The 27,419-nt window shown below is 37.8% G+C and overlaps 1 protein-coding gene across 1 annotated transcript; it reads right to left on the bottom strand.

Annotated features, from left to right (window-relative positions):
- Nucleotides 1-1,318: 1,318 nt before the first annotated feature.
- On the bottom strand, nt 1,319-26,597 carry LOC113411624 (interleukin-1 receptor-like 2). The gene is made up of 12 exons (XM_026666779.2): nt 26,486-26,597; nt 25,753-25,848; nt 18,551-18,620; nt 16,325-16,559; nt 12,597-12,789; nt 11,623-11,785; nt 9,358-9,423; nt 9,025-9,148; nt 7,800-7,936; nt 6,413-6,541; nt 4,708-4,857; nt 1,319-1,925 (listed from the first exon to the last, which is right to left on the bottom strand). Exons 3-12 carry the CDS (start codon nt 18,612-18,614, stop codon nt 1,558-1,560), a joined length of 1,629 nt encoding a protein of 542 aa, XP_026522564.2. The 5' UTR covers nt 18,615-18,620; nt 25,753-25,848; nt 26,486-26,597; the 3' UTR covers nt 1,319-1,557.
- Nucleotides 26,598-27,419: the final 822 nt, after the last annotated feature.

The following is a 27,419-nucleotide window of genomic DNA, read 5'->3' as shown; positions in this document are numbered from 1 at the left end:
AATCCACATGGTTTTAATCAATTCTGGACAGTTCACATCGTAAAAAATAATATACATACATTAGAATGTATTTACAAGCAAAAAAAGAGCATGTTGCAAATATACTGCTAAAAACAGACTCTCAGCTGTGTTAAAAATTTAAATGCATATAAAATAAGTACACTTATAAAGCAGTGTTGATACTGATATGTTCAACTGTTTATATGTTATTTAAGAACTCATAAAAATGGCCTGTTCCAAACAAAATGGCATTTTGCAGCTGTTGAGGATAAGCCCAAAATAACCCAGCCATCTTGCGCATCAGACAGCAACTACAGCTGTACTAGGCAGCCCAAAGAGATACTTTATGCTGTGTAGAAGTGTAAGAAAGCAACTCTCTTCAAATGACAAACGCCTGTTTCCAGCTTGTGTAATTGTTCTCAGAAGTTGCTCCTGGCGGTTACCTATCTTTGTCTCTTGATGAAGCAAAGTGTGCATGCCCATAGGAGAGGTAGCTGGGAAACAATTCCAAAGCAGCAGGGTGAACCTTGCAAAAAAAGAGTCGTCTGTAGGTTTGAAGAGAAATACTCTGCATTGTCACACATGGTGTAAGACCTCTTTCTTATGCTTTATATAGCTAACAAAAGGGAATATTAATGATAGGACATTCAAAAGATTTCAGGCCTCCTAGCCTATTATATTAGTATACTTGCAAAAACAGTCTGTAAAAATAAGACTAGATCATATCAAGGGCTTATCTAACTCATAACTTAATTCTCACTAAGGGGAGCAGAAGTTCAAAAACAGGATGCCAGCACAAATGCAACCTTCCACAAGTGTATATGTGCACATGCAAATTTTCCCTCTTGAAAATGAGAAACCTCCAAAAATTATATTAAAAAACTGAGCAAGTCAAAATGAATTATTTGAGACACTGACCAGTGTAAGGAGGGTAGAATCTGGTCATTTAAGAAGCTTAAAGGATACATCAAAAATAAAAATCTAAACATGCTTATAAAAGTTTAGAAAATGCAAACAATATACTACAAAGTGAAAACAATAAAAAGCGTATTTAAAAATGGGAGTCTAAAAAAGGGGTAGGAGGAGGTTGCATGGTTGCAGGAGAGCATAAAAGGTTAATATGTGGGAAAGTGGATCTACAAGTAACAAAGCACTTTAATAAAATGGTAAACTAGGTGCTCAGGAAATCTAGGTCATCATCATATGAACCTGGAAACATATATTGAGGCAGGATCGGTATCTGAAAACTAAAAGGATGATATAAAATTAGCCAGGATATTTGTACCATATTTGTAAGCAAGAATTCTTTTTTTTTAAAAAAAACAAAAAACCCTGTTCACCTTACATTATTTTAAATGAAAATGTTGTACAATTTGGCTTGTGGGAGTATCTGGTGAATAAACAAGAAATCTGGTGAATAAACAAGAGAATCAGTTCCCACATGACATATCAATTTAGGAATCCGTCTCCACCATATAGGACATGTTACATCAGCTTCAATGCAAACATCCTTCCAGAGGGTGTCTGAAATGATCTCAAGACTTATGCTTCTTTCATCTAGGAGACATCGGAAGGTACTGGCATCAAAGCTAGTTCTTGGGACGCTTGATGTTCTGATGGCATTCGGTATCTCACCTTTTTCCAAAAGGAACTATTTGCCGAAGAAGAGTTTTTCTTCATGATGTCCCCTTTCCATCTGATAGCTCCCTGTTTTTGCTTGATGTATCTAATGGACTCGGGCATGTGGCTGTAATCCTTTATCTTACTCATTTCAATCAGGATAGTTTTCATTCCATCAGGTATAAGAGCATGATACACTGCTATATTCTGCTCAGGAGCCTCTTCTAAGCTGGACAGCCCAGGTACTAGAATCATAATCAGCCTCCTGCATTGCACAATGGTGTCATCAACAACGTTGACTAACGCTATAAATAACCACAGATAAAGATTGTATCAGATGTTAATACCCACAAACTTATTATATTGTTTTAGATACATATGGATTTAAAGTGGCATAATAATGGGCAAAAAAACAAAGACTACCCTGTTTCTCCAACAATATGGCCTCCCCCAATAGGAAGTCCCAGCATGTTTTATAGGCATGAAATGAAATTAAGCCCCTCCCCCCAAATTAAGGCCTATCTTAAAACATGCGAAATGGGGGGGAATGGTGGGGGGGCTTGCCGTTAGGAAGTACTTTTGTTGCACACCTGGATATTGTGCTGCCTGCGTTGACCCAATATGAAGTGCCCCACCAACGCCGAGGTCAACATCCAAGCCATCGCTGCCTGCCCGCCCAAAGATGCAAGGGGGGGAATTAAGTCACCCCCGAAAAGACGGCCTAGCCATTTTTTCGGGGCTCAAAAAAAAATAAGACCCGGCCTTATTATATGAGAAACACGGTAGAATCACCATTTCTATATGCAAGAAAATAATACTTTAAGAAGGCTTGAAATATAGCCGTCTTGAAAAAATAGAACAGGAGATTAATCACTGAATGCTTTCAAAGAGTTATTACATAAAGGCCAAACTAGGTGCTATAGAAATGAATGCATCTCACATTCCTTGTCATGTAATTCAACAATAGGCACCATAAGATAGGTGTGTGTGTGTGTGTGTGTGTGTGTGTGTGTGTGTGAGAGAGAGAGAGAGAGAGAGAGAGAGAGAGAGAGAGAGAGAGAGTCAAAGTCCTTGACTTACAACAGTTTATTTAGTGACTGTTCAAAGTTACAATGGCACTGAAAAAAGTGACTAATGACCATTTTTCACACATGACCATTGCAGCATTTTCATGTTCACATAATCAAAATTCAGACACTTGGCAACTGACTCATATTTATGACAGTTGCAATGTCCTGGGATCACGCAATCGGGTTTTCCAACCTTCTAAAAAGCAAAGGCAATGGGGAAGCCAGATTCACTTAACAACCATGTTACCAACTTAACAACTGCAGTTATTCACTTAACAACTGTAGTAAAAGATTATAAAAAAAGGTTATAAAAGGTTATAAAATGGCCACCTAATGAGAAGGAAGACTAGAGAAGAGCCTAATGCTGGGAACAATTGAGGGCAAAAGAGGAAGGAGACAGCAGAGAATGAGGTGGCTGGATGGAGTCACTGAAGCAGTCAGTGTGAGCTTAAATGGACTCCAGGGATGGTAGAGGACAGGAAGGCCTGGAAGAACATTGCCAATGGGGTTGCGATGGGTCGAACACAACTTCGCAACTAACAACAATATATATATGATCCAATTTTATTCAACTAATATTTCAAAGCAACATGAAAATGTTAAGTTTACAATTGAAAAATTATTTTAAATATTATCTTTAAACCATTTTTAGGGTATTATGCAATATAATAAAATTATCCATTCTTTTTACTATAAAACTATGCAATCCTGCATTGTTTGGGTACACGCATATTTGACTCATTTATATCCTTTTTTTTTTTAAAAAGTTTTAAAGTTTACACAACAAACATTACAATTAAACTTCCCTGCTTCCAAAACCAAACCAAAACACAACAAACACAAACAAACAAAAAAACTTTTAGTAAAGTACCTTGGCCCAGTACCTCTCTTTGCAGGGCAAAAAAACAACACCTTCACACTATCTATTTAACCACTTAAAACATAAATTCTTGCCCACTACCCATCTTCTTAAAAAAAGAATCCCTGAAATCACTAACAGAGGCCTTACCCCCCTAAGTTATAAATTAACCGCAAAACCCAATTTGGTCTGTTGGACATTACCACCAAAAATGTTTAAAACAGTACCTCCTTTCCTTGATATTTTATACATTTAAAAAACAAAAAACTCAACATTTAATCTTATAATAAACCATTCTAACTAACTCATTTATATCCTTGATCCCAGCTGCAGATTTCCTTGGGCGCAATCATAATAAGTGGCTTTTTAAATTCCTCATACTGCCTTCAACAGAGCACTGATTTGAGAAATTAAAATGATTTAAATGATAAATCTGCAGATATAAGAGATTGGCATATTATTGTTTTCTTTACTCAAATACGCATGTATAAATTTATTGTAAAGGAAAAATAGTTGTATTAGCACTTCACCCACAATTTAGTTTAGCACTTAGTTTTACAGTAAAAATAGATAATTTTATTATGTTGCATAAGACTCCATTGTAAAAATGGCTTAAAGATTATATTAAAAATAATTTCTCAATTTTAAACTTAGTATTTTCATGCTGCTTTCAAATAGTAGTTGAATAAAATTGGATTTTAACGGTAGAGGACTTTCTAATGTTACTTAAGTAACAAAAAAGAAGAAGTTAAGAATCTCAAGGGCTATTTTCTTTTTATTATTATGTGCATATGTTTTTATTGCTTTATATATGCTTACTTTGTATGTCACTATTATTTAGTAACTATATTAACAAATAAAATAAAATGTACCCTTTTTTAGTAACAGAAATATTCCTTCTTTAATCACTCTCCCAACCATCCCCATTTTTTAAAAAAATCTGCCTTTATTTTCATATCACATAAAATGCTGTATGAATTGAAGAGGACTTTAAGATTTTGGACTGCATAAATAATTATATCCACGGTACCAGATTGTGTGCATAGACCACTTACCAATTTGTATAGACGCTCTGAGTGAAATGGGAAGTCTCAAAATTCAATATATAAATAAAATAAATAGTAAATAAGCAACATCAGACTGAATGTTACATTTTACCTTTTCCTGGCAAATCATCCCTGCCAGGTATAAAGAGACTATATCCACACTGTTTTTCCAGAACATCAGGCAGTACTTTCAGTACAAAGTCAACTTGGCTGCTGAGTTTTGGATACAACACATATGCATCATAGATTTTTCCATCTGAAACTGACAGTATAAGAGAAAACTGCTTCAGAAATTATTAATAACCTCCATCCCTAATACATGAAACAGTTACAAGTAGAATTGATTCCAGAATAAACCAGGTCTATTTTATATAGGATGATTGAAGAACGTAACAAATGGGCATCTGTATCAGTGTTTATCAACTACGGCAATTTTAAGGCGTGTGGACTTCAACTTCCAGGACTCTCAAATGTAAGCTGAGAAATCCTAGGAGTTGAAGTCTAATATCTATAAGTTGCCAAGGTTGAGAAACACTGGTTTATATAATGCTCAGGGGATGAATGGTGCGGAGGCCTAGAGGTGAAGACGCTTGCCTCCCACTCAGTTCAGAGTTCAATCCTAGGCAACAACAGATGTTTCTCTATCAGGGCTCAGAGAGAAAATATTTGGTGCAAACTCTACATAGGCGTCAGGGAGGGCACCCGTCCAGTAAACACCACCCAAAGCAAAAGATTACAAGGTCATAAAAATAAATAAATAAATAAATATTGGTATGTCTATGTCTATCTGTGGTGGCGCAGTGGTTAGAATGCAGTACTGCAGGCTACTTCTGCTGGTCAGCAGTTGCCAGCAGTTTGACAATTCGGAACTCACCAGCTCAAGGTTGACTGAGCCTTCCATCCTTCCGAGGTGGGTAAAATGAGGACCCAGATTGTTGGGGGCAATATGCTGACTCTGTAAACCACTTAGAGAGGGCTGTAAAAGCACTGTGAAGTAGTATATAAGGCTAAGTGCTATTGCTATATCTATACATGTATAAAATGTTCAAAGCTTGTGTTTTCTTTAAAACATAGAAATGAATTAAAAAGAATAGCAACTCCTATAACATTTTAAATAACTGTTATATACAAAATGTTAAATCGCAATTACCAGTCCTTCAGCTGGTATTGGTCTTCATATGCATTGAGTTCTTCCTAACCTAGGATGCCATAATGTGTCACCTGATATACATGCACAACCAAGCAGTGTGGCCTTTTGTAAATGACAGATGGAAATACTGTTAATGCAGAGGGTTTTTTTAAGTGCTCTGTCCAAGATTTTTTGGTATGATATCCAGTAGCCCAATTATCACTCTATCATCATCATTTTCATCATCATCATTATTAAAAAGATTTCTGAAGTTAGAACTTGGTTTGTCATCTTCAGAAGGTAAAGTTATTGACCTTGTTTAACCACAATTATAGTCCATTTATTTGTCAGCATGTTTTTTTAAGTACAAGGAATTTTTACTTGAGGTACAAATGGACAGCTTCAAATTATCCTATTTTGGTCATTTACACAAAGATCTAGTTCTCTGGAAATGGCTCCAAGTCTGGAAAAAGAGGATGAAAAGAAGTGGAGGATAACCAGCTACAAGGTGAATGGGCTCAGGAATAGGAATTATGAATATTGGAAGACCGAAATGACCAGGATGGGGATAGATAAGTTATGGAGAAAAACTATATGATTTCTAAGAGTCAATACTGACTTAATAACACGTAATAAATCAATTTGACTATACTAATATTATTCCCTTTTAATACAAACAGAGTATTACCTTTTTTATGAAAAAAAGGGCGACATGATTTCCGATACCAAAGGACAATTTCAATCTTGAACAAGACGCAAATTAATACAGGTATAATCAGTAGTAATATCAATATCACAAAAGCTGCATGGTTTTTGGCTAAATCAGAAAAAAAATCATATTCAATTCAGTATTCTATGAAATGGTTAGGATAATGATTAGCACTGAAAAACCACTGAGCTAAATTTGTCTTTCCTCAGGAAGTATCAATGTCTTCAAGTTTAAAGAATAGATAAAAATCATATGTGTGTTATTGTTAAGAAAAGTAATTGTGGTGTTGGCCAGCCAGGAAATATATTTGTATCGAAGAGCTAATCCAGATTCAATTTTCACAAATTTAAAGTCATTAATTGTCTATATGGCTTTAAGTTACATTGGACACAAAATCACTTTTGCACAGAGGAAATGTCACTTCCTTGTACTCTGCTAATGCCTTTGATGGTACAAGATATTAGGGTCAAAAATCCCCAAATCCCAAAGATCTCAATTATGAAAGGAACAAGGGAACTTTGGTATCATATTCCACCACTCTTTGGATGGCAGTAACTAGCATAAGTTCAGGAAAGCTCCTTTAAGATCTTATTACAGGTCTTATTACTTGACTTACAACAATTCATTTAGTGATTGTTTGAAATTACAACAGCACTTAAGAGCATTTTTTCCCCTTATGACTGTTGCAGCCCTATAACTTAGACAACTTTCCATTTTTATCCCTGCATTGGTTTGGTTGTTTATTATATTCTATGTCCGTGATGGCGAACCTATGGCATGCGTGCCGGAAGTGGCAGACAGAGCCATGACTGCTGGCACATGAGCCCTCGCCCAGAACAGGTCTACTGCATATGTGCACGCACTGCCCATCCGACAGCTGATTGTCAGGTATCTGACGTGCATCCTGGGGTGTGCAGGAAACGCACGTGCATGTGCAGAGACGCACGGTGTGTGGGGGGAGTGTCGCATTATTGGCACAGGAGCCCAAAAAGGTTAGCCACCACTGTTCTATGTGGTAAATTTGCAGCAGGCTAAATAAAATGAAAAAGGAAAAATATTTTAAGACTTTCAGTGCAATCCAAGCAATACAAGTACAACTTTCCATTCTGATAGACATAGAATTTCCTATGGTTGAAATTTGATGTATACCAGAACACATTTCACAGCAAACTACGTGGCTTGCTTTCCAATACTTGCACAGATTGTTTCCATTTCATTCTATTTCTCACTTCTATATTCAGTATTTCAGAGGCTGAAATGCTGCAGCAATATTTCATTATTTCTACAGCTATATCTTTTCCCTTTTTTTCTGTTCTAAATTTCCATTCTTCCCATACATTTAGAAATCAAATATAAAATGGCATACTTGGGTGCTGTATTTTGATGTATGCTGCAACTTCACCTGCATGGCAAGTAAAGTGCTGGTCATAATCTTCATTTTTCAACTCTGTGATGTTCAGAGACACTATAAAAATCTCTGCTCCTTCCTTTGGAATATTTGTTCTGTATTAAAATTGAAATATATTAAAATTTCACATTTAAGTTAGACTGTAAAGAACTGCCCTGTTCACACAAAGGTTCAGATTCAAAACCTCAACTTAAGTTAACACTTGATGCCAGAAAAACTAGCTATATCATCTACTCTTTGCACTGTTTCACATATGCCAAGAATTGATATCATACAGCCATATATGCCTATTCAACTTGCTTATGCCTTATGTGGTTAATTGCAAAGAAGCTGTGTCTGAATTTCATTATTGATAAAGTAGACAGTGATTATATATGTCTATGGAGTTTCTCAGTCATCCAGGCCATGGTTGTCCCCAAAGTGCTTTTTCAAGAGACAACTCAACTTTCTTGTTTGTCTTAGAAGATGTTTGGCTTCTCATTGAAGAAGCTTCTTTGGCTATGACTGGATGGTGGGAAATGGAAGGATTTATATTCCTTGCAGACAGCTGGACATTTGCATTCTTTTAGAGAGTGGTTGAGGCTATTTGGAGATTGGTCTGTGTTTTCAGGGTCACCTACCAGTAAGTAGTGCAAATGGGTGTGGAACATTTTTGGAACTGCTGAAAGAGATCCTGTAGTCTGCAATATTTCTGCAAAATTCATACTCCCACACCATTCAAGAGTGTTCATCCTAAGATGCATAGCTAAATGTCTATGGACATTCTCATCCAGGTCACTGTTGTCCCAAAGGTGCTTTTTGTCAAGTGGCCTCAACAGCTTTCTAAAAGAATGCAAATGTCCAGCTGTCTGCCAGGAATATAAATCCATCCATTCCCCACCATTTAGTCACAGCTGAAGAAGCTTCTTCAATGAGAAGCCAAAGGTCTTCTTAGAAAAACAAGGAAGCCCAGTTGCCTCTTGAAAAAGCACCTTTGGGACAGGGATTATATAAATATATCATAATATCCAGTGGTCTATATAATACAAAATATTCTGAAATAATTCATCATTTGTTTGGTTTGGCAAAAGAGCATCAAGTTGTTTATTTGTCTTTGCATTAGTGTATGAGCATTAAATCTATTACAAAAGGAAAACAAATTGTGCTTGATTAATTTTTGTATTAAAATATATATCATACTTACTGATTTCCTTCTATAATTCTACCTTTAAATAGATTGTCAACTAGAGTATTATTGACTCTCCAGGATATAGAAATCATATTGTCTTTGAAACTTGATACATTACACTCTGTAAAGACATTGGATCCTAAACAATTAATAGAAAAGTTATTTTTTTAAATAGATTTATAAATAAATAAATTTATATCTGTGTAACGTAGTGAAGGCATTTCAGTTTTTCTTCTTGCCCACCCTGAATGTCATTGCATCATTGAGATTAAAATGTGTGCAAATGGAAAATGGTTTATAAGTTTTTTATTGTTTTTTTTTAAATTAAGATAATAGCAGAAAACTTACCAACATCAGCTTCAATAGTATTGTTTATGGGATACAAAATTTCAGGTCTTTTCCTGGGTAAATTTTCTGACAGAACACAAATATATATATATATATATATAAGCCTTTATGTCATACATATGCAAAGGTCACGTAATTAACATTCATTTAAGCCAAAATTTTGTTATGTAAATTTTAGAATATCAAAACACATTACAAAGATTATCTTAGAAGCACATAAACTTGCTGATAGCTTGGTATGTATGAATTCAACATCTGTACAATTTTTATTCCAAGAAAAATCCCAGTGGCTTTCATACAGTTACTTAAATAAATAAAGCATTTTTTAAAAAATATATCAGATAGCAGCAAGAATAGAGAAGGAAGAAAAGGCAAAAGACATTCAGGGCCCAGAATTAAATTTTAAATACTATCCAGATGAATACTAGGACTACAATGATTTGAAAATGATTCATAAAACAACTTGGGAATGTGCACCTCACTGCCATTTACTGAAGCAGCCCATCTCTTTCCAGATTTCCAAAATGCAGCTGATGTTTTAAAAAACCAGCCTTACTACAACTTTCCCGGAATTCTTGTGAAGAAATATTTAAAAAGAGGAACTACTTTATTGACTAGCAAAAAGATGCTATGCTTGTGTGAGGTCCAAACTAGTGGAGCAGGTGACAAAAGAAACATAACAATGCAAGCTCCGCCTCTTCCCTGTTGAACTTGCACATGATGTCACAACGGAAGTAGGAAATGGTGAAAATGGCATTGTGCCCACCTAACGTCACATTAGCATCACTGCAGTTAGGAAAAGATGCCTATAACCTAAAGCAATTCTTATGAATCATTTTGATATGTGAACAACTTGGATGCAATTCAGGGAGAGTGGATTTTGGTGGATTTTGTCTTTTAACAAGGATGATTTAACAGCCATCACTATTTTCTTTTCCTCTGCTACTACCTAATGAAGGGCAGACTGATAGAAGAGTCAGTACTGTTATTTCCAATGTTTAAGTGAAAAACAGTACTGACCCCTAAACTGTTCTGACCAAGGCTTCCTAGACCCTAACTACGCACACGCTTATTTTAAAAACAAGACTTATTTTATTGCAACACTGGGAATTGTTTTCATTCCCAGCCGGAATTAATCTCAGTCTCTCGAGATAAGCACCCACCTTTCTTTTTTGTGAAGTGCTGCCAATAACAGAAGTATCAAATGAACTAGGAAAAAAACCCAACCAAAGTACAAAGTGCTTCAAGAATGAATCTGAACCAAACGAACTACTTTGCTTCCTGCAAAGGTCTCATCATCTTTGCCTGTCCTTTATACCTTATGGGAGGGGCAATCATCTCCCAGCCTTACTCCCGAGTTGCCCCTTTTGTTTCAGCTGCTCTCGCCTCTTTACAGCTCTGCGCACACGTGCACTGGGAACAGGCTCCCGAGTCCTCTGCCTTGCTGCTGCCAGACTCTGAAGGCTCCGGAGGCAGTACCTGACTCCCAGATGGTCCTGGCCCCATCTCTGTATCGGACGCAGGACCCTTGTCCAAGTTCTTTTCAGACTACTGGACTGATCCCCATTCTTCCCACTGTCCGATTCCACTGCTGTCTGCACCGGCTGCCGGCGAACTACAAATAAACTATCACGACGACACCCGCCCGCTGACCTGGCCTGCAACAAGCACCATACCCGGGTCTGCAACAAAGGCGCTTGGCGGAGGTAGGGAGCTCTCCATGCTCCGCCATGATTGGCCGTTAGGAGCAGCGGGTGGTGAGGCGTGGCTGCCCGCAGGGCGCTCCTAATGGCAAGTTCCCCCTGCCCTCCCCCCCATTTCGCATGTTTTAAAATAGGCCTAAATTTGGGGGATGGGGCTTAATTTCACGTTATGCCCTGAAAACATGCTGGGACTTCCTATTGGGGGGGCCATATTGTTGGAGAAACATGGTACTTTTAATTGGAATTTAAAAAAGGATTAATCTGTTGAACAACCATATTTAATTTTGAATTCTCCCTTGCAATTGCATGCATTATATACACTAACACTGATTAAAAGGACTTTTGGAATATTAAATGTTGTTTGATATAATGTGTATATTAGTAGCACAACACATCTCAATTGCTAGATAAATATATAACATGATCATTTTGAAAGGAGCATTAAATCTCTTTTAAAATATGTAAAATAAATATAAGTAAGCAGACAGGAAATGAGTGGAAAACATTCATCGCCCAGCTAATATAGGAGCAAATTAGCTCTACTGATAACACACTTACTTACCTATTAAATCCACCAAAATGCTATTTGAAAAATTGTATTTATTTCCCCTAAAAGTATAGATTCCTTTGCATACATATTTTCCCTCATCATCTTTTTTCGGATCTTTCATAATAAGATGGTTTCTAAAGAACTCAAATTGTTCTCCTTGTACTGGCTCACATTCCTAAATATAACAAAGTAAAATATTTTAATGACGAAATGGGGAAGAAAATGCTTTTTAAATTGTAACATACTTCAATAGGCCTGCCAATCACACATACTAATTAGTATGTAAATTTGATTACACTGTGTATATGTACCTCCACATACATATACTCAACTTTTTACAACAACTTTGTAAAAAGATATTAGTTCACAGTTTAGGTTACTAGACATCCAGATAATAACAGTGGCAAGTGGGACCTTTCATTAGCTTATGATGATTAATTGATTGTGTCTCTACTTATAGCGGGAAATTTGCTTTCAGTGATACATGTGCTAATAACCTCAAGATCTGGTTTCTAAAACCTGTTATCAATAGGAAAACCACAGAAGGTAGTTTAGTTTACCTTACTTTATTGTCATTGCACCTCGTACAACGAAATCATGACCATGACCATGAAAATAAACACAAACACACATCCTTCACCCTTCACACATTGAACCGGAAACCCCCGACACCACACCAATACTGCACTATACAGCAGAATTCAAAAGAGCTACTGCCCTGGGATAGAAGCTGTTTTTCAGACTATTTGTCCTTGTTTTTATTATTTTGTACCGTCTGCCAGATGGTAATAGTTCAAAAAAAGGGTTCCTAGGATCTAAGTTCAGTGAGCAATGAATCATAATTTCACCTGCTTCTTCAAAATTTCTCCCCTGCTGCTGTACTAATATTACAAAGGGAAAGCGAACTACAGGCTCTCATAACTGCTAACGTTCATTTAATATCCATTAAAAAAAATACAGAAGGGGGAATTTTAAAAGATCCGTACCTTATACCAATGAATGGAAAGATAATCTACTTCCTGTCCAAACTCATTCACTTGATGACACACAACCCTGGATGGTGTCCTTGGAAACAATGTTTGCTTAAGGTAGTATTTTTCGTTAAAACAAAGACCAGCACTGTTATTGAGAACTGCAGTTGAGACGCTGTACTTATAACATCTTGTTGAATTCCTATAACTAAACATTAAAATGTTAAAATTATTATTTGTTTTGTATAGTACAATTCTATTTTCTGCTCAAATATTTTATCAAACTTTGTATTTTATTTTCTTATACATTATTGCCACCATGTCCAAAATTATAAAATCATTCACCATTTAGATCAATATCTATATAAATAGATGCAAAATATATGCATTTTTTCTTTTTATTGTTATTTTTAGTCCTTTAAAACATAAACTGGAATTGGGAAGACTTTAAATATAACAAACTATAAAAGCAAATAGATAAAAGCAAATTATTATTTGGGGGTATCTCAAATGCTGTTGGAGAAAAATGCTCATTGCTGAGGAAGAATCTACATTTTAAATAAAATCACTTTAAGTCCATTCACTACCAAATTCATTATCTTAGCCATGGATGGAGGCAGAGGGAAAGTGGGCTATGTAAGATATATATAAGATGAAAAGGTAAAGTGTATTTTTTAATGAACCATCTTCCCTGATTCATACTAGTACTTTTAATAAGGATCATTATTTGAGCTGGCATACTGCCTATGCCAACATAGGCATGGACTATGCTCGAATTTTGTCTTATTTTTTTGCCTGAGAATGGAAGTTTATCTGTGGTCTGAGGATCTTCTGATTCAGGGGACAGAGGCATTGTTCTTTTCCTGTTTTCTTTAGCTTAAGTTCCTCATTTACAAGATCAGTGCCCTTTTTTAAGGAACAATAGTCATTTTAACTGCCCTGAAATATTGGAAAGCTATTAGAAGACTGCAGCAGCAGATTTGGATGTTAAAATAGGGTATATCCCTCAGTGCTAATAATGGCTGAGGTAGTTCATCAGTGGAGTTGGGGATGGCTAGTTCTACATTCTGCTGGGGAACTGACTATGGTCAGGTAAGAGCACAACCTAGTAAATGCTATGGTGCCCACTTTATTGAACAATTTCTACCCCCCCCCAAATTAGATTAGCTACATCCCTTTTGACATTCTGGAAATCCCAGTAGATCTGGTTATATAATCAATTTATATTTGTTTTATATTTCTTGCTTTTATATTTGTTGTTGTTCAATTATTTAATGCTGCCTAGAGTTGGGTGAGATGATACAAATTTGTTGAAAGAAAGAAAGAAAGAAAGAAAGAAAGAAAGAAAGAAAGAAAGAAAGAAAGAAAGAAAGAAAGAAAGAAAGAAAGAAAGGAAGGAAGGAAGGAAGGAAGGAAGGAAGGAAGGAAGGAAGGAAGGAAATAAATCACCCTGTAATGGTGGTGACTGAGTACTCTCTGTATTATTGAGATTCAAATAAGTTATCAGCTCCACCATATTACTTAATAGAAAGAATATGTAGTATGTCTTCTACAGGAGTAGCTTTTAGGCATACAGGTATTCCTCAACTTACAACCATTTGTTTAGTGACCATTCAAACTTATAACAGCACTGAAAAAAGTGTTGTTTTTCACACTTACAACCACTGTAGCATCCCCTTAGTCACATGACCAAAATTTGGGCGCTTAGCAACTGGCACATATTTATTTATGATAGTTGCACTGGTCAAGGGTCATATGATCTCCATTTGTAACCTTTGTAACTGGCTTCCAACAAGCAAAGTCAATGGAAGAAGCCAGCTTTGTTTAACGACCGCATGATTCATTTAACAACTGCAGTGATTTGGTTAACAACTATGGAAAAAAGGTCATAAAATAGGGCAAAATTCACTTAGTTTTGCCTAGCAATGGAAATTTTGGGCTTAATTGTTGTTATAAGTCGAGGACTATCTGTATTAAACAGTATTACTCAAGAACCCCACTCGTCTGAAGACTTTTGGGAGTATGAATGTCGAGGCATTGATTCTTCCCAGCTCATCAGCTACGGACCACAAGAGGGAAGTAGCATGTAAGAAGAAAGTTAAGGATTTACTCCCTCTTTGTCATTAACTTTGTTTGCAGTTGCCTAATAGACTGCTATTTCTGGGTCACTTCCTTCCACCTCCTCAAGTTCCCATGTACACAGCACATTAACCTCTAACAAGAACTAAGAATGCTGTAGTTTTGTTTTTTTCAGGAAGTTCCAATGCAAATTTATTTAGTCAAAAGTAGCATAGATTTAGAAGAGTGCTCATGCAATTTGAAAGTAGGTTTGATGGTAGCATGGAACACAGCATTGTTATCCCAAATGTCATCTCTCAAAAACTTCTCAGTTTGACATTATAATACCTCAGTGCTAGTGCACAATGCACTTCCATCAAGAAAGAAACATCCGACAAAGGTGTATTTCAGATTCTCAATAAAATAACAGTCATAGTGATGCAGTGGTTAGAGTGTAGTATTGCAGGCTAATTCTGCCAGCAGTTTGATCCTGACAGCCTTAAGGTTGACTCAGCCTTCCATCCTTCCAAGGTCAGTAAAATAAGGACCCAAATTATTGGAGGCAATATGCTGACCCTGTAAACCAGGGGTCCCCAACCAGGTCCCGGACCAGTACCGGTCTGTGGAACATTTTCTACCGGGCCGCCGGTTTGCTGGGCGCCGCCATCTTGTTTTGATGAGAAAGTGCTTCCGGTGAGCTTTTCCGGTTGGAAAGTGGCGTTTCCTCGCGCCTTAGTTTCATCGGCTTCGAACAAAACTAAGGCGCGGGGATTCTTTCAGCACCCAAGGCAAGGCGAGCTGAGCGACCGTCCCGAAGCCGTCCCGAAGCCCATTGACAAAGGTACAAAGGAGGAGTTGAAGGTGGCGGGGAGAAGCGGGGGACGGCTGGCTGGCCAGTCGCTCGGCTCGCCTTGCCATGCGTGCTGATGCTGGTACCGGGCCACGGATCATTTTGTGATGCCGGTACCGGGCCGTGGCACAAAAAAGGTTGGGGGCCACTGCTGTAAACCACTTAAGAGAGGTCTGTAAAGTACTATGAAGTGGCATATAAGTCTGAGTGCTATTGCTAATGCTAAACTTCTGTCTCCTGTATAAACTGCTGTCAACAATCCTGAGGGGTTTATATCCAACAATAAAATGATATGAAACATCATTGTCCTCTAGAAAATGCTGGGACTGCTGAAAAACAATCCTATAGAAAAACAGCTCCTACCTACATGAAAGCTATAGATTTTCTATTGTTTATGTAGTCAATTATTTCCCTAATTTTGGCAATCTAATAAAAGAGCCATCAGCAGATTGATACAATTAGTTATGATCTACCACAGTCAAATGCCTGATGCAAACCATATACTTCAGACTAAGGCAAATCAATTAAAATAGAGCTGGCACCATTTCCAACCACCAGGTAACTGATAATGCCCAAGAAGCCTTCAATCATGAACCAATCCCATAACATTCAAATTCCACACAATTATAAATGCTGCAAAGTGATACCCACTTCTCAACCCTTGCTCTGAGGAAGCCTTGTCAGAATGTAATGTGGCATTCGTGCACAAAAAAAATGGTATCTACTTCAGTATAGATCTCACTAAGTTTAGATAACCCCAATTACAATTTAAATTCCCAATGATGTATCAAAATACAACTATCTCCTCCATTCCCAGAACCAATAAATGCCTTACCTTATAATACATTGATACAATCCTGAATCTTGAGCTATTGCAGGGATAAACCAGAGGCTGTTTTTCTGTTGGAATACTCTTGAAAAAGGTTGTGCAATTAAAGGTGTGTCATTTCCATTCATGTACCAGTTCAGTGTAGAGTTTGCACGTTCATATCGAATTAAGCAATCAAGCCTAAAAGGATTGTTTTCTTCAAACATCTTCTGCCTTCCAATATATTCCTGGACACATTTCTCTACATGAAGTGGAAGAAATCATTGTATTTTAAACTATACATTCCAACAATAAGTCCATTGTTGAGGGGAAAAAACACTTTTTATGAAAATCCACTCAATTTGGATTGTGGCTATGGTCACTTTGAGGGGAGATCCTAAACACATCTTGTAAGACGGTTGCAGCCCTTGAGCTAAACAAACTCATACTTAATGTTCCAAGACTTTACTTTGCAGATACTTTTTGGGAAATGCTTTTGTAATATTCTGTTTTGCAAAATAATGACATGCAAGCTTAGCTATGGCCAAAGCAAGTCATGTTTCATTCAATGGCGCTTACTGTCAGAGAGCTTTCGATAGGACTACAGTCTTCATCCTATTTTGTTTATGATTGCAACTTGCAGTTTCCATCATTTATAGCTTGCAACATAAATTAAGAAACGAGGAAAACTTTCTTATCCCCTTATCTCTACATAGTCACCTTTGCTTGCCCAACATTTAGGATGGTGAAGCAGCAGAGTTTATCCAGCTTTCAGAGAAGAAAAGATCAGGGCATTTATAAAAGGAAACTTCCTCAGTTTAATTTGCCTGGGATCAGGGGTGGGATTCTACTGGTTCAAACCGGTTCGGGCAAACCCCAAGGTGCGACGATCAGTTGGCAGCAAACCGGTTCGCTGCCACGATTATGTGGGCCCGCCGGCCCGCCCTGTGCTGTACTTACCTATATCCTCTCAGCTGATTCGCGCAGCAGAGCGGATTGCCGCTCTTCAGCTGAGTTACTCCCAGCAGTAACATAGCAGGTAATTCTTTTCTGGAAGATATTCACCCACGTACGCGATCACCAAACTGGTTGTTACATCGGCAGCATCCCACCACTGCCTGGGATCCATGCCAGTGTCATTTAGCTTTTCCATTTACCTCAAAAAATCTTAATAAGCACTTCACTATCTCAAATATGGAGAAAAGTGCTACAATGAATGTGCTTATACAGGTAGTTCTTGACTTACAGCAGTTCATTTAGTGACCATTCAAAGTTACAACGGCACGGAAAAAAGTGATTTACTATTTTTCACATCTGCAGCCATTGCAACATCCCCATGGTCATAGGATCAAAATTCAGATGCTTGGCAACTGGCTCGTATTTATGACATTTGCAGTGTCCCAGGGCTACATGATCACTTTTTGCGACCTTCTGACAAGCAAAATCAATGGGGAAGCCAGATTCACTTAACAACCTTGTTACTAACTAAACAACTGGAATGATTCCCTTAATAACTGTGGCAAGGAAGGTCGTAAAATAAAGCAAAACTCACTTAAAAACGTGTCCCTTAACAGAAATTTTGAGTTCAATTGCGGTTGTAAGTCAAGCACTACCTATAATCATAATCCTGCCACAAACCACCCCTGCATTGAAAGATTTAGTTCACTATTATGAGTTCTTTGTGGCTCATGGTATAAATTAGAACTGAGCAAAAAGAAGAGATAAAATCAGCATTACAAAGCTAACTACAATAGGGATCTAAACACAAATCTAAAGTTACCTTTCTTTTCATGAAATAGCATCTCAGAAATCCACTTCAGAATTGGTTTTATTAGCTAGACCTGTATTTGTCAAACCTGGCAACTTTAACATGTGTGGAATTCAATTATCACGCTGGCTAGGGGATTTTAGGAGTTAAAGTCCACGTATTATAAATTGTCATGCTTGAAAAACACTGAGATAAACTTTAATAAACCCCTGCTTACAAAAATAGCACTTTATACTACTGTACCAGTGTCTGTAATTCAGATCATCAGTCCTTAATTTAAATCTAATTAAAACTAGGCCAGCATGCATTCCACAGTATGAAACACTTTTTGAAATAGTTTTGTCCATATTGCACAGAAAAATTGCCTACTGGATTTTGAAAAGTAAAAGCTTACATCTAATAACCAGAGTAATTATCATAAATACAATTGGTCCTATTTTTTTTTAACTCCGAGTGTTTGAAAAAGCTGTTTACAAGGAACTCACCTGATTTGAGTACACAGATAAATGAGAGGACTAGAATACAGTAATCGACTAAAGCAGGTTTCATGTTTTACTGTACAAAAAGGAAAGAAGCAAAAGATTCAATACATTCAAGCCGTAAATATTTGATATTTTTCTGTTTTCAATTCTTATCATTTACAAGAAATCTTGCTGTTTCCCTCCAGTCCTTCCACACATTCACACATCCCTACAAAATGCCAGTACAGTACTGTACAGTAAAACAGAATTAAATAAATCATCTCTGGATAATTTACTTTATCAGGCAACTTAAAGGTTTTTTTTTTAGTATTTTTTCCATTTATTGAATTTATTCAAGATTACAAAAAATAAACAAAGAGAAATAAAAAAAGATAAACAAAAAGAGATGCAAATTAAAGACCACTAATACCTGAGAAATAAAATTAAACAGAACTAAAATATAGGAAGAAAAAAAGACACACACCCCTCAAATTTAAAAATCAGAATAAAGATTGCCAATAGTAAATACATTGTATATGTACGGGTGTGCAAATGCATGTGTATTAGTAATAATTAGTTTACAAAAAAGTACTTTCTAACAGTACCTTGCTATTAACAAGAAAGAAAGAAATAATTTAAATATACTACTTTATTGTTGAACTATCAACATGAAATCCATGCCAAAGAAAAACCATCACATTAAAACACTATCTATGAAAAGATATGACATGAAAGAATCTTGGAATCAGCCATTAGTTATCTGTCCCCAAAACAACCATCTCAAAATCTTCCTAGGCAAAATTGTATCTTGGAATCTTAATTCAGCTACTGCTATAATTTGGCTGATGATCAAGGACAGTTACAGCTCATTTTTATTTATTTATAAATAATAATTTATAAATATTCTTTTGCACAATATTCTAATTTTTTGAGTTTTACACACACACACACACACACACACACACACATATATATATGTGAAACTCAAAAAATTAGAATATTGTGCAGAAGTTCATTTATTCAAGTAATGCAACTTAAAAGTTGAAACTAATATATGAGATAGACTCATTACATGCAAAGCAAGATAGTTCAAGCCATGATTTGTCATAATTGCGATGATTATGGCTTACAGCTCATGAAAACCCCAAATCCACAATCTCAGAAAATTAGAATATTACATGCAATCAATAAAACAAGGATTGTACATAGAACAGTATCGGACCTCTGAAAAGTATAAGCATGCATATGTACTCAGTACTAGGTTTGGGCCCGTTTGAAGCAATTACTGAAGTGCTCCAAAATCTCCTGGTAGATGGCTGCATTGACCCTGGACTTAATGAAGCACAGTGGACCAACACCAGCAGATGACATGGCTCCCAAATCAACACAGACTGTGAAAACTTCACACTGGACTTCAAGCATCTTGCAGTGTGTGCCTCTCCATTCTTCCTCCAGACTCTGGGTCCTTGGTTTCCAAATGAGATGTAAAAGTTGCTCCCAGCAGAAAAGAGGACCACTGAGCAACAGACCAGTTCTGTTTTTCTTTTGCCCAGGTAAGACGCTTCTGACGTTGTTGTTGTTCAGGAGCGGCTTGACAAGAATACGACATTTGGATCCATCTATGTGTGGTGGCTCTTGATGCACTGACTCCAGCCTCAGTCCACTCCTTGTGAAAGTCCCCAACACTTTTGAATGGCCTTTTTCTGACAATCCTCTCCAGGCTGTGGTCATCCCTGCTGCTTGTGCATCTTTTTCTTCCACACTTTTCCCTTCCACATAACTTTCTATTAATGTGCTTTGATACAGCACTTTGGGAACATCCAAGTTCTTTTGCAATTACCTTTTGAGGCTTTCCCTCCTTATGGAAAGTGTCAATGATAGTTTTCTGCACAACTGTCAGGTCAGCAGTTTTTCCCATGATTGTGATTCCTACTGAACCAGACTGAGAGACCATTTAAAGGCCCAGGAACCCTTTGCAGGTGTTATGGCTTAATTAGCTGATTAGAGTGGACACTTTGAGCCTAGAATATTGAACCTTTTCACAATATTCTAATTTTCTGAGATTGTGGATTTGGGGTTTTCATGAGCTGTAAGCTATAATCATCTCAATTATGACACATCATGGCTTGAACTATCTTGCTTTGCATGTAATGAGTCTATCTCAAATATTAGTTACACCTTTTAACTTGCATTACTGAAATAATGAACTTTTGCACAATATTATAATTTTTTGAGTTACACACACACACACACACACACACACACACACACATATATATATATATATATATATATATATATTTGTTTTCTTAAGTTTTTGGGTGCCTTACATGTATGGTGTTCGGCTTGGTTCGGGTATTTTCCCACGTCATTGTAGTTCTTTTAAAGTTGTAGCAACGTTTCAGCAGAATCTCATCTGCCATCATCAGGCTTCTGTATTGTGTCCGTCTGTGGGTCAGACTTTTACAGTGGTTTCAGATTTAAATTTGGGGCAGCCTATTGCTGTGCCAGAATGGTTTTTCTTCATCCTGATTGGTTGGGAGTCTTGGTCTGTGTTTATTGGTCTCGGAGTTTGCTGTGTTCTGCTTGATGGGTGTTTCTGATATCTTCTGTCTGTTTTTGGCTCTTTTTGTATCTTGATTGGCTGGCAGCATTGTGTTACTTTAATGGAGGTCTTTAGTGCAGCTTGGCTTCGGGTAAATGGACGGCTATCATTAGTTAGGAAGCTGGGTTTCATCTGGGTGCCTGGTTGGGGTGTGTTTGAGCTGGAGGTATCAGGGGGATCTGTTTGTGCCCAGGTGTTTGCCTGGCTTGTGGTGTGGAGATTTTTTGTTTGTGAGTGCAGGCTTCCAAATGATTGACAGCCTGGTGGAATCATCTCTTCTGTTCATGCTTTCTGGTCTTTTTCAATCTCTATGGCTTCTCTGATGACTCTGTGGCTAGGGTTTTCCATAGTGGCCAGGGTTTTGGTGCCATTGAAGTTGATGCTATGACCTGTAGCTTCCATGTGTTGGACTAGTGAGGAAGTGTGTTCCAGCTTTTTGACTGCATTTTTGTGTTCATCCAGGCGGGTACTTATTCTTCTATTGGTCTGTCCAATGTATGTGGCCGGGCATGATGCACAGGGGACTTCAGTATCGCCTTGGTTTTCCAGGTCAATTTTATCTTTGGGGTTGCTAAGGATGGCTGCTATTTTTCTGTCTGTTTTGAAGGCAGTCCTGATGTGATGTCTGTGTAGTACCTTACTAATTTTGTCTGTAGTACCTCTTATGTAGGGCAGGACAGCTGTTCCATAGGTCTGTTCATCTTCTGGGTCTCTATTATGTTTCAGTGTGTTTTTGTGGACAAGAAAACCTAAACAATTTCCTAACACACCTAAACAGCGCACACCCCAAAATCAAGTTCACCATGGAAACAGAAACAAACAAACAATTACCATTCCTAGATGTACTAATCTACAAAAAACAGATGGCACACTAGGACACACCATATACCAGAAGAAAACACACACCAACCGCTACCTCAATGCCCAATCCCACCACCACCCAGCACAGATAAACTCCGTGGCTAAAACACTAATTACCAGAACCAAACGCCTGGCAGACAAGACACACATTAAGGCTGAACTATGCACCCTGACTAAAGTACTGACAGCCAACGGCTTCCACAAAAGCAAAATCACCAGCTTGATCCACAAAAACACACTGAAACATAATAGAGACCCAGAAGATGAACAGACCTATGGAACAGCTGTCCTGCCCTACATAAGAGGTACTACAGACAAAATTAGTAAGGTACTACACAGACATCACATCAGGACTGCCTTCAAAACAGACAGAAAAATAGCAGCCATCCTTAGCAACCCCAAAGATAAAATTGACCTGGAAAACCAAGGTGTATACGAAGTCCCCTGTGCATCATGCCCGGCCACATACATTGGACAGACCAATAGAAGAATAAGTACCCGCCTGGATGAACACAAAAATGCAGTCAAAAAGCTGGAACACACTTCCTCACTAGTCCAACACATGGAAGCTACAGGTCATAGCATCAACTTCAATGGCACCAAAACCCTGGCCACTATGGAAAACCCTAGCCACAGAGTCATCAGAGAAGCCATAGAAATTGAAAAAGACCAGAAAGCATGAACAGAAGAGATGATTCCACCAGGCTGTCAATCATTTGGAAGCCTGCACTCACAAACAAAAAATCTCCACACCACAAGCCAGGCAAACACCTGGGCACAAACAGATCCCCCTGATACCTCCAGCTCAAACACACCCCAACCAGGCACCCAGATGAAACCCAGCTTCCTAACTAATGATAGCCGTCCATTTACCCAAGCCAAGCTGCACTAAAGACCTCCATTAAAGTAACACAATGCTGCCAGCCAATCAAGATACAAAAGAGCCAAAAAACAGACAGAAGATATCAGAAACACCCATCAAGCAGAACACAGCAAACTCCGAGACCAATAAACACAGACCAAGACTCCCAACCAATCAGGATGAAGAAAAAACCATTCTGGCACAGCAATAGGCTGCCCCAAATTTAAATCTGAAACCACTGTAAAAGTCTGACCCACAGACGGACACAATACAGAAGCCTGATGATGGCAGATGAGATTCTGCTGAAACGTTGCTACAACTTTAAAAGAACTACAATGACGTGGGAAAATACCCAACCAAGCCGAACACCATACATATACATATACATATACATATATATATATATATATATACATATACATATACATATACATACATACATACATACATATATATATATATATATATATATATATATATATATATATATATATATATATATATATATATATATATATATATATAAATTTGTTTTCGTAGATTTTCAGGGGTACAGGTATGCAGGTCTTGGCATGTTCGGATCTTTTCCCGTGTAAGATTGAGAGCATCTTGGGAACGTTTCGACGATGCCCCACTCGCCATCTTCAGGCTAGTGCTCTCGGCTTCGTGCTTGTGTGTGTGTGTGTGTGTGTATATATATATATATATATATATATATATTTGTTTTCTTACGTTTCGCTGGTACTTACATGTATGGCCTTCGGCTTTGTTCGGGTATTTTCCCACGTCATTGTAGTTGTTCTTTTAAGTTGTAGCACGTTTCAGCAGAATCTCATCTGCCATCATCAGGCTTCTGTATAGTGTTCAGTCTGTGAGTCAGACTTTTACAGTGGTTTCAGATTTAAATTTGGGGCAGCCTATTGCTGTGCCAGAATGGTATCAGGATGAAGAAAAAACCATTCTGGCACAGCAATAGGCTGCCCCAAATTTAAATCTGAAACCACTGTAAAAGTCTGACTCACAGACGAACACTATACAGAAGCCTGATGATGGCAGATGAGATTCTGCTGAAACTTGCTACAACTTTAAAAGAACAACTACAATGACATGGGAAAATACCCGAACAAAGCCGAATGCCATATATACATACATACATACATACATACATACATACATATATATATATAAATTTATAAATATGCCTTTGATTATGGATTTCCTGTCTGACCGCCCTCAGATGGTCATATTAGGTAATCATATTTCTTCAGCCCTTATTCTTAACACGGGTACATCACACAATTGTGTGTTGAGTCCCTTACTCTATACTCTTTATGTACATGACTGCATTCCCATTCATGCCAGTAATACTATTATTAAATTTGCAGATGATACAACAGTGGTGGGACTCATCTCTGAGGGGATGAGTCTGCCTATTGAGATGAGGTGAACCAGTTGCTTTCCTGGTATGGACACAATAACTTGTTCCTTAACACCAATAAGACCAAGGAGCTTATATTGGACTATAGAAGGAATAGATCAGACATCCAGCCCTTGCTTATCAATGGAGACCAAGTGGAGCAAGTGGCCAGTTTTAAGTTTCTGGGTGTTATAAAAGAGGACCTGACCTGGGGCTCTCACATTGCAGCACTGGTCAAAAGGGCCCAGCAGAAATTATACTTCTCTGCCTTCTTTTCAGAAAACAACTTCTCTTAGGCTTCTCATGAAACAACTGAATGAAAAACTGCTGGTGACCTTCTACCGCTGCACCATAGAGTATTTTAACTTACTGCACCAGTTGCACAGTGGCAAATAGGACAGCGCTCCACAAGGTTAAGATCATTGCCCAGAGGATCATAGGTTGCCCTCTCCCCTCTTTGGAAGAGCTTTATAGCTCCCGCTGTCTTAAGAAAATTCAAAACATTCTTAAAGATTCATCTCATCCTGGGCACTGTTTTTTTGAATTATTACCATCTGGCAGACAGTACAGGATAATAAAAACAAGGACAAATAGGCTGAAAAACAGGCTCTATGCCAGAGCAGTAACTATATTGAATTCTACTGTATAGTAAAATATTAATGCAATATCAGGGGTTTTCAATTCAATTGTAGGAAATGCAAAGGATTTGTGTTTGTGTTTTATTTTTAGTTACTGTATAATGTACACTGAAGATGGCATTTAATTTCGTTGTACGAGTTGCAATGACAATAAAGTAAACTAATTTGCATGTGCTAACTGCCCAACTCCAATATCATTACTATCTGCTTAAAAATAAGTCAATTCAAAACAATTACTCACTCTGGTAATTAACTAAAATGTTGCTGTTTTGAATGTATAATCCTCTTTTGTTATCTGTTATGTTACTTTATGTTCAGGTAATATAACAAACCAGCATACTTTATTAGAGTCTAGTTTCATTTAAAACTAAAATATTGTCTATTTGCTGAAAGTTATTAGTCACAGAGAGTTCATAAACAATGCCAAATCTCATGGAGTCCTAAAATATACACTACTAGTGGTAAAATCTACAATAATCCCAAAATGATTTGGATACATTTCTACAAGATTGTGCAAACTGTTTAGAAAACTGGAATATTATGTCCATCTTCAGATATTAATTAAAAAGAAAAAATAATATGAAGTTTATTTAAATAAAAACCTATGAACTTAAAAATATACCAATATATTTATGCAATTATTTTGGCAAAATAGCCAATCCCACTACTGTATAAGAAAATCTATTTATGTTTCAGAAATTATGTTCAATGGGATTTATATAGATACAACACAATAGCTATAAATTAATACTGTATTAATACAATAAACTAATACTGTAGTTTATTATGCTATCATTTCATAGGTAACGATAAGATGATGTAACAATATTAAAATCTACTAACCTGAGAAGACAGGAAGCTATTAAATAGATTTAAAAAAATTCTTAGCAATTTATGGTGAAATCCTGTAGTCTTTTCTTTTCACTGGAAATGCTCTGCCTGTGAAGATAACTTGACGTAAAACTTCTATAAGGAAATGCAAGATGACAGGTAATACTTTTAAAGTAAGTGAACTTTGGGTGGAAAATATGACTGCTTTGCACATGGCTGATTTGCATAATTCCTTATCTCTGAAAAGGGATTTTTAGGCAACGAAGGGGCCTCGGATTTCCTGCTGGCAAACTTTCCCTCCGGAAGGAAGCTCTCAAAACCACCATCCGTCAGGAAAAGAAATAGAAAATTAGAAGAGGGATCGCGGAACAGCTACTTTTTTTCCCTATTAAACCGGTTCCACCAGTTTCCTGATAAAGAAGGCATCTGAACTCAGCGCACAGACAAATTCAGTGTTGCGGAATACGGGTCAAATCCAGTATTGCGGGGGGGAGGGGGGAGAAAGCTTTTCGCTAAATATATATATATATATATATATATATATCTATTGTCTGTCTGTCTATCCATCGTTCTTCTATCTATCTCTTGATGTCACCCTCAATATGTTTGCCGCAGATGGGAAGTTTCATACCATATCAGTGCCAGAACGCATATAAATTTAAATGAATAAACAATGGTTTGAAGGAGCCCACCCAACACCCTTCGATTCCCAGCCCCAAGTATTTCAAACACAAAGTATAGTCACCTGCCCTGAACAAGAACGACCTTAAGGCACCATGAAGATGGATAAATAGGTAAGAATTCCCTCAAGTGGACCTTCGCTACAAATTCCATGGATATATCCACGAGGATTTTCAGGTAACCCAAAGGAAGCGGTTTGCCACTGCCTTCTTCTCGACTTCCACTGGGTGATTTTTTTGGTGATCTACCATCCAAACGGTAATCGGGACCGACCTTCCTGATTTTGAGCAGCCGGCAGCCGAGTGCGGCTCCTCGAGCGGCATAAACGCGAGCGCTTGACTAGGAACCGGCTAGGCTTGCATGACGACTTGGCTGCAACGCACCAAGCGGGGAGCCATAAGACAGGCGTCGGTAACCTGTCATGAGTCAACCTTTCGGCGCAACAGATAACCCTGCTCTCTCTCTCTCTGTGGAAGTTGTAACTCCAGTCTAGGATCAACCGGGAGGATTGGAAAATGGGCCGGGCCGGGCTGGAGGGCGGGAGTGAAAGACAGGAATCAAGAGGCTCTCAATGCCGCAGCCGGGACACTTGAGAGTACCTAGAAATAGCCGTAAGAAAGCAACAGGTCGTTTTGCCCAACATTTGGGATGATGGGTGGGAGGATTTTTGTGAGAACCTAATGTTGTGGAAGAAGTTTTTCTGGCGCGCCGAATTCTTCGATAGGAAATTGCGCCATTGTGTGCATACAAGAAACGACTGTTGCAACCTCGCATCACGCACTTGCGCTACAAACTCGGAGAACTTCCGCCCCGGCCAAGAGTAGCGGCGCAGACGCGGCAACTAAAGGAGGCCCGCCAGTCGCGGCGTTGGCGGGAACGAGCAAATCGGCTCCGCTCGGAAGCCTCGCCTTTTCGCGAACCAGGGCGAGATTGTCAGTTGGCGCGCAGTAGAAATTACGCGCGCAAAAAGGAGAGAGAAATTTCACTGAACCCAAGGC

This window comes from Notechis scutatus, chromosome 5 (genome assembly GCF_049901735.1).
Source record: "Notechis scutatus isolate UNSWTSFEM ecotype Mainland chromosome 5, rNotScu1.2, whole genome shotgun sequence".
Classification (NCBI taxonomy): domain Eukaryota; kingdom Metazoa; phylum Chordata; class Lepidosauria; order Squamata; family Elapidae; genus Notechis; species Notechis scutatus.
Note: the sequence above shows the minus strand (reverse complement) of the source record. Positions and strands in the feature narration are given on the sequence as shown.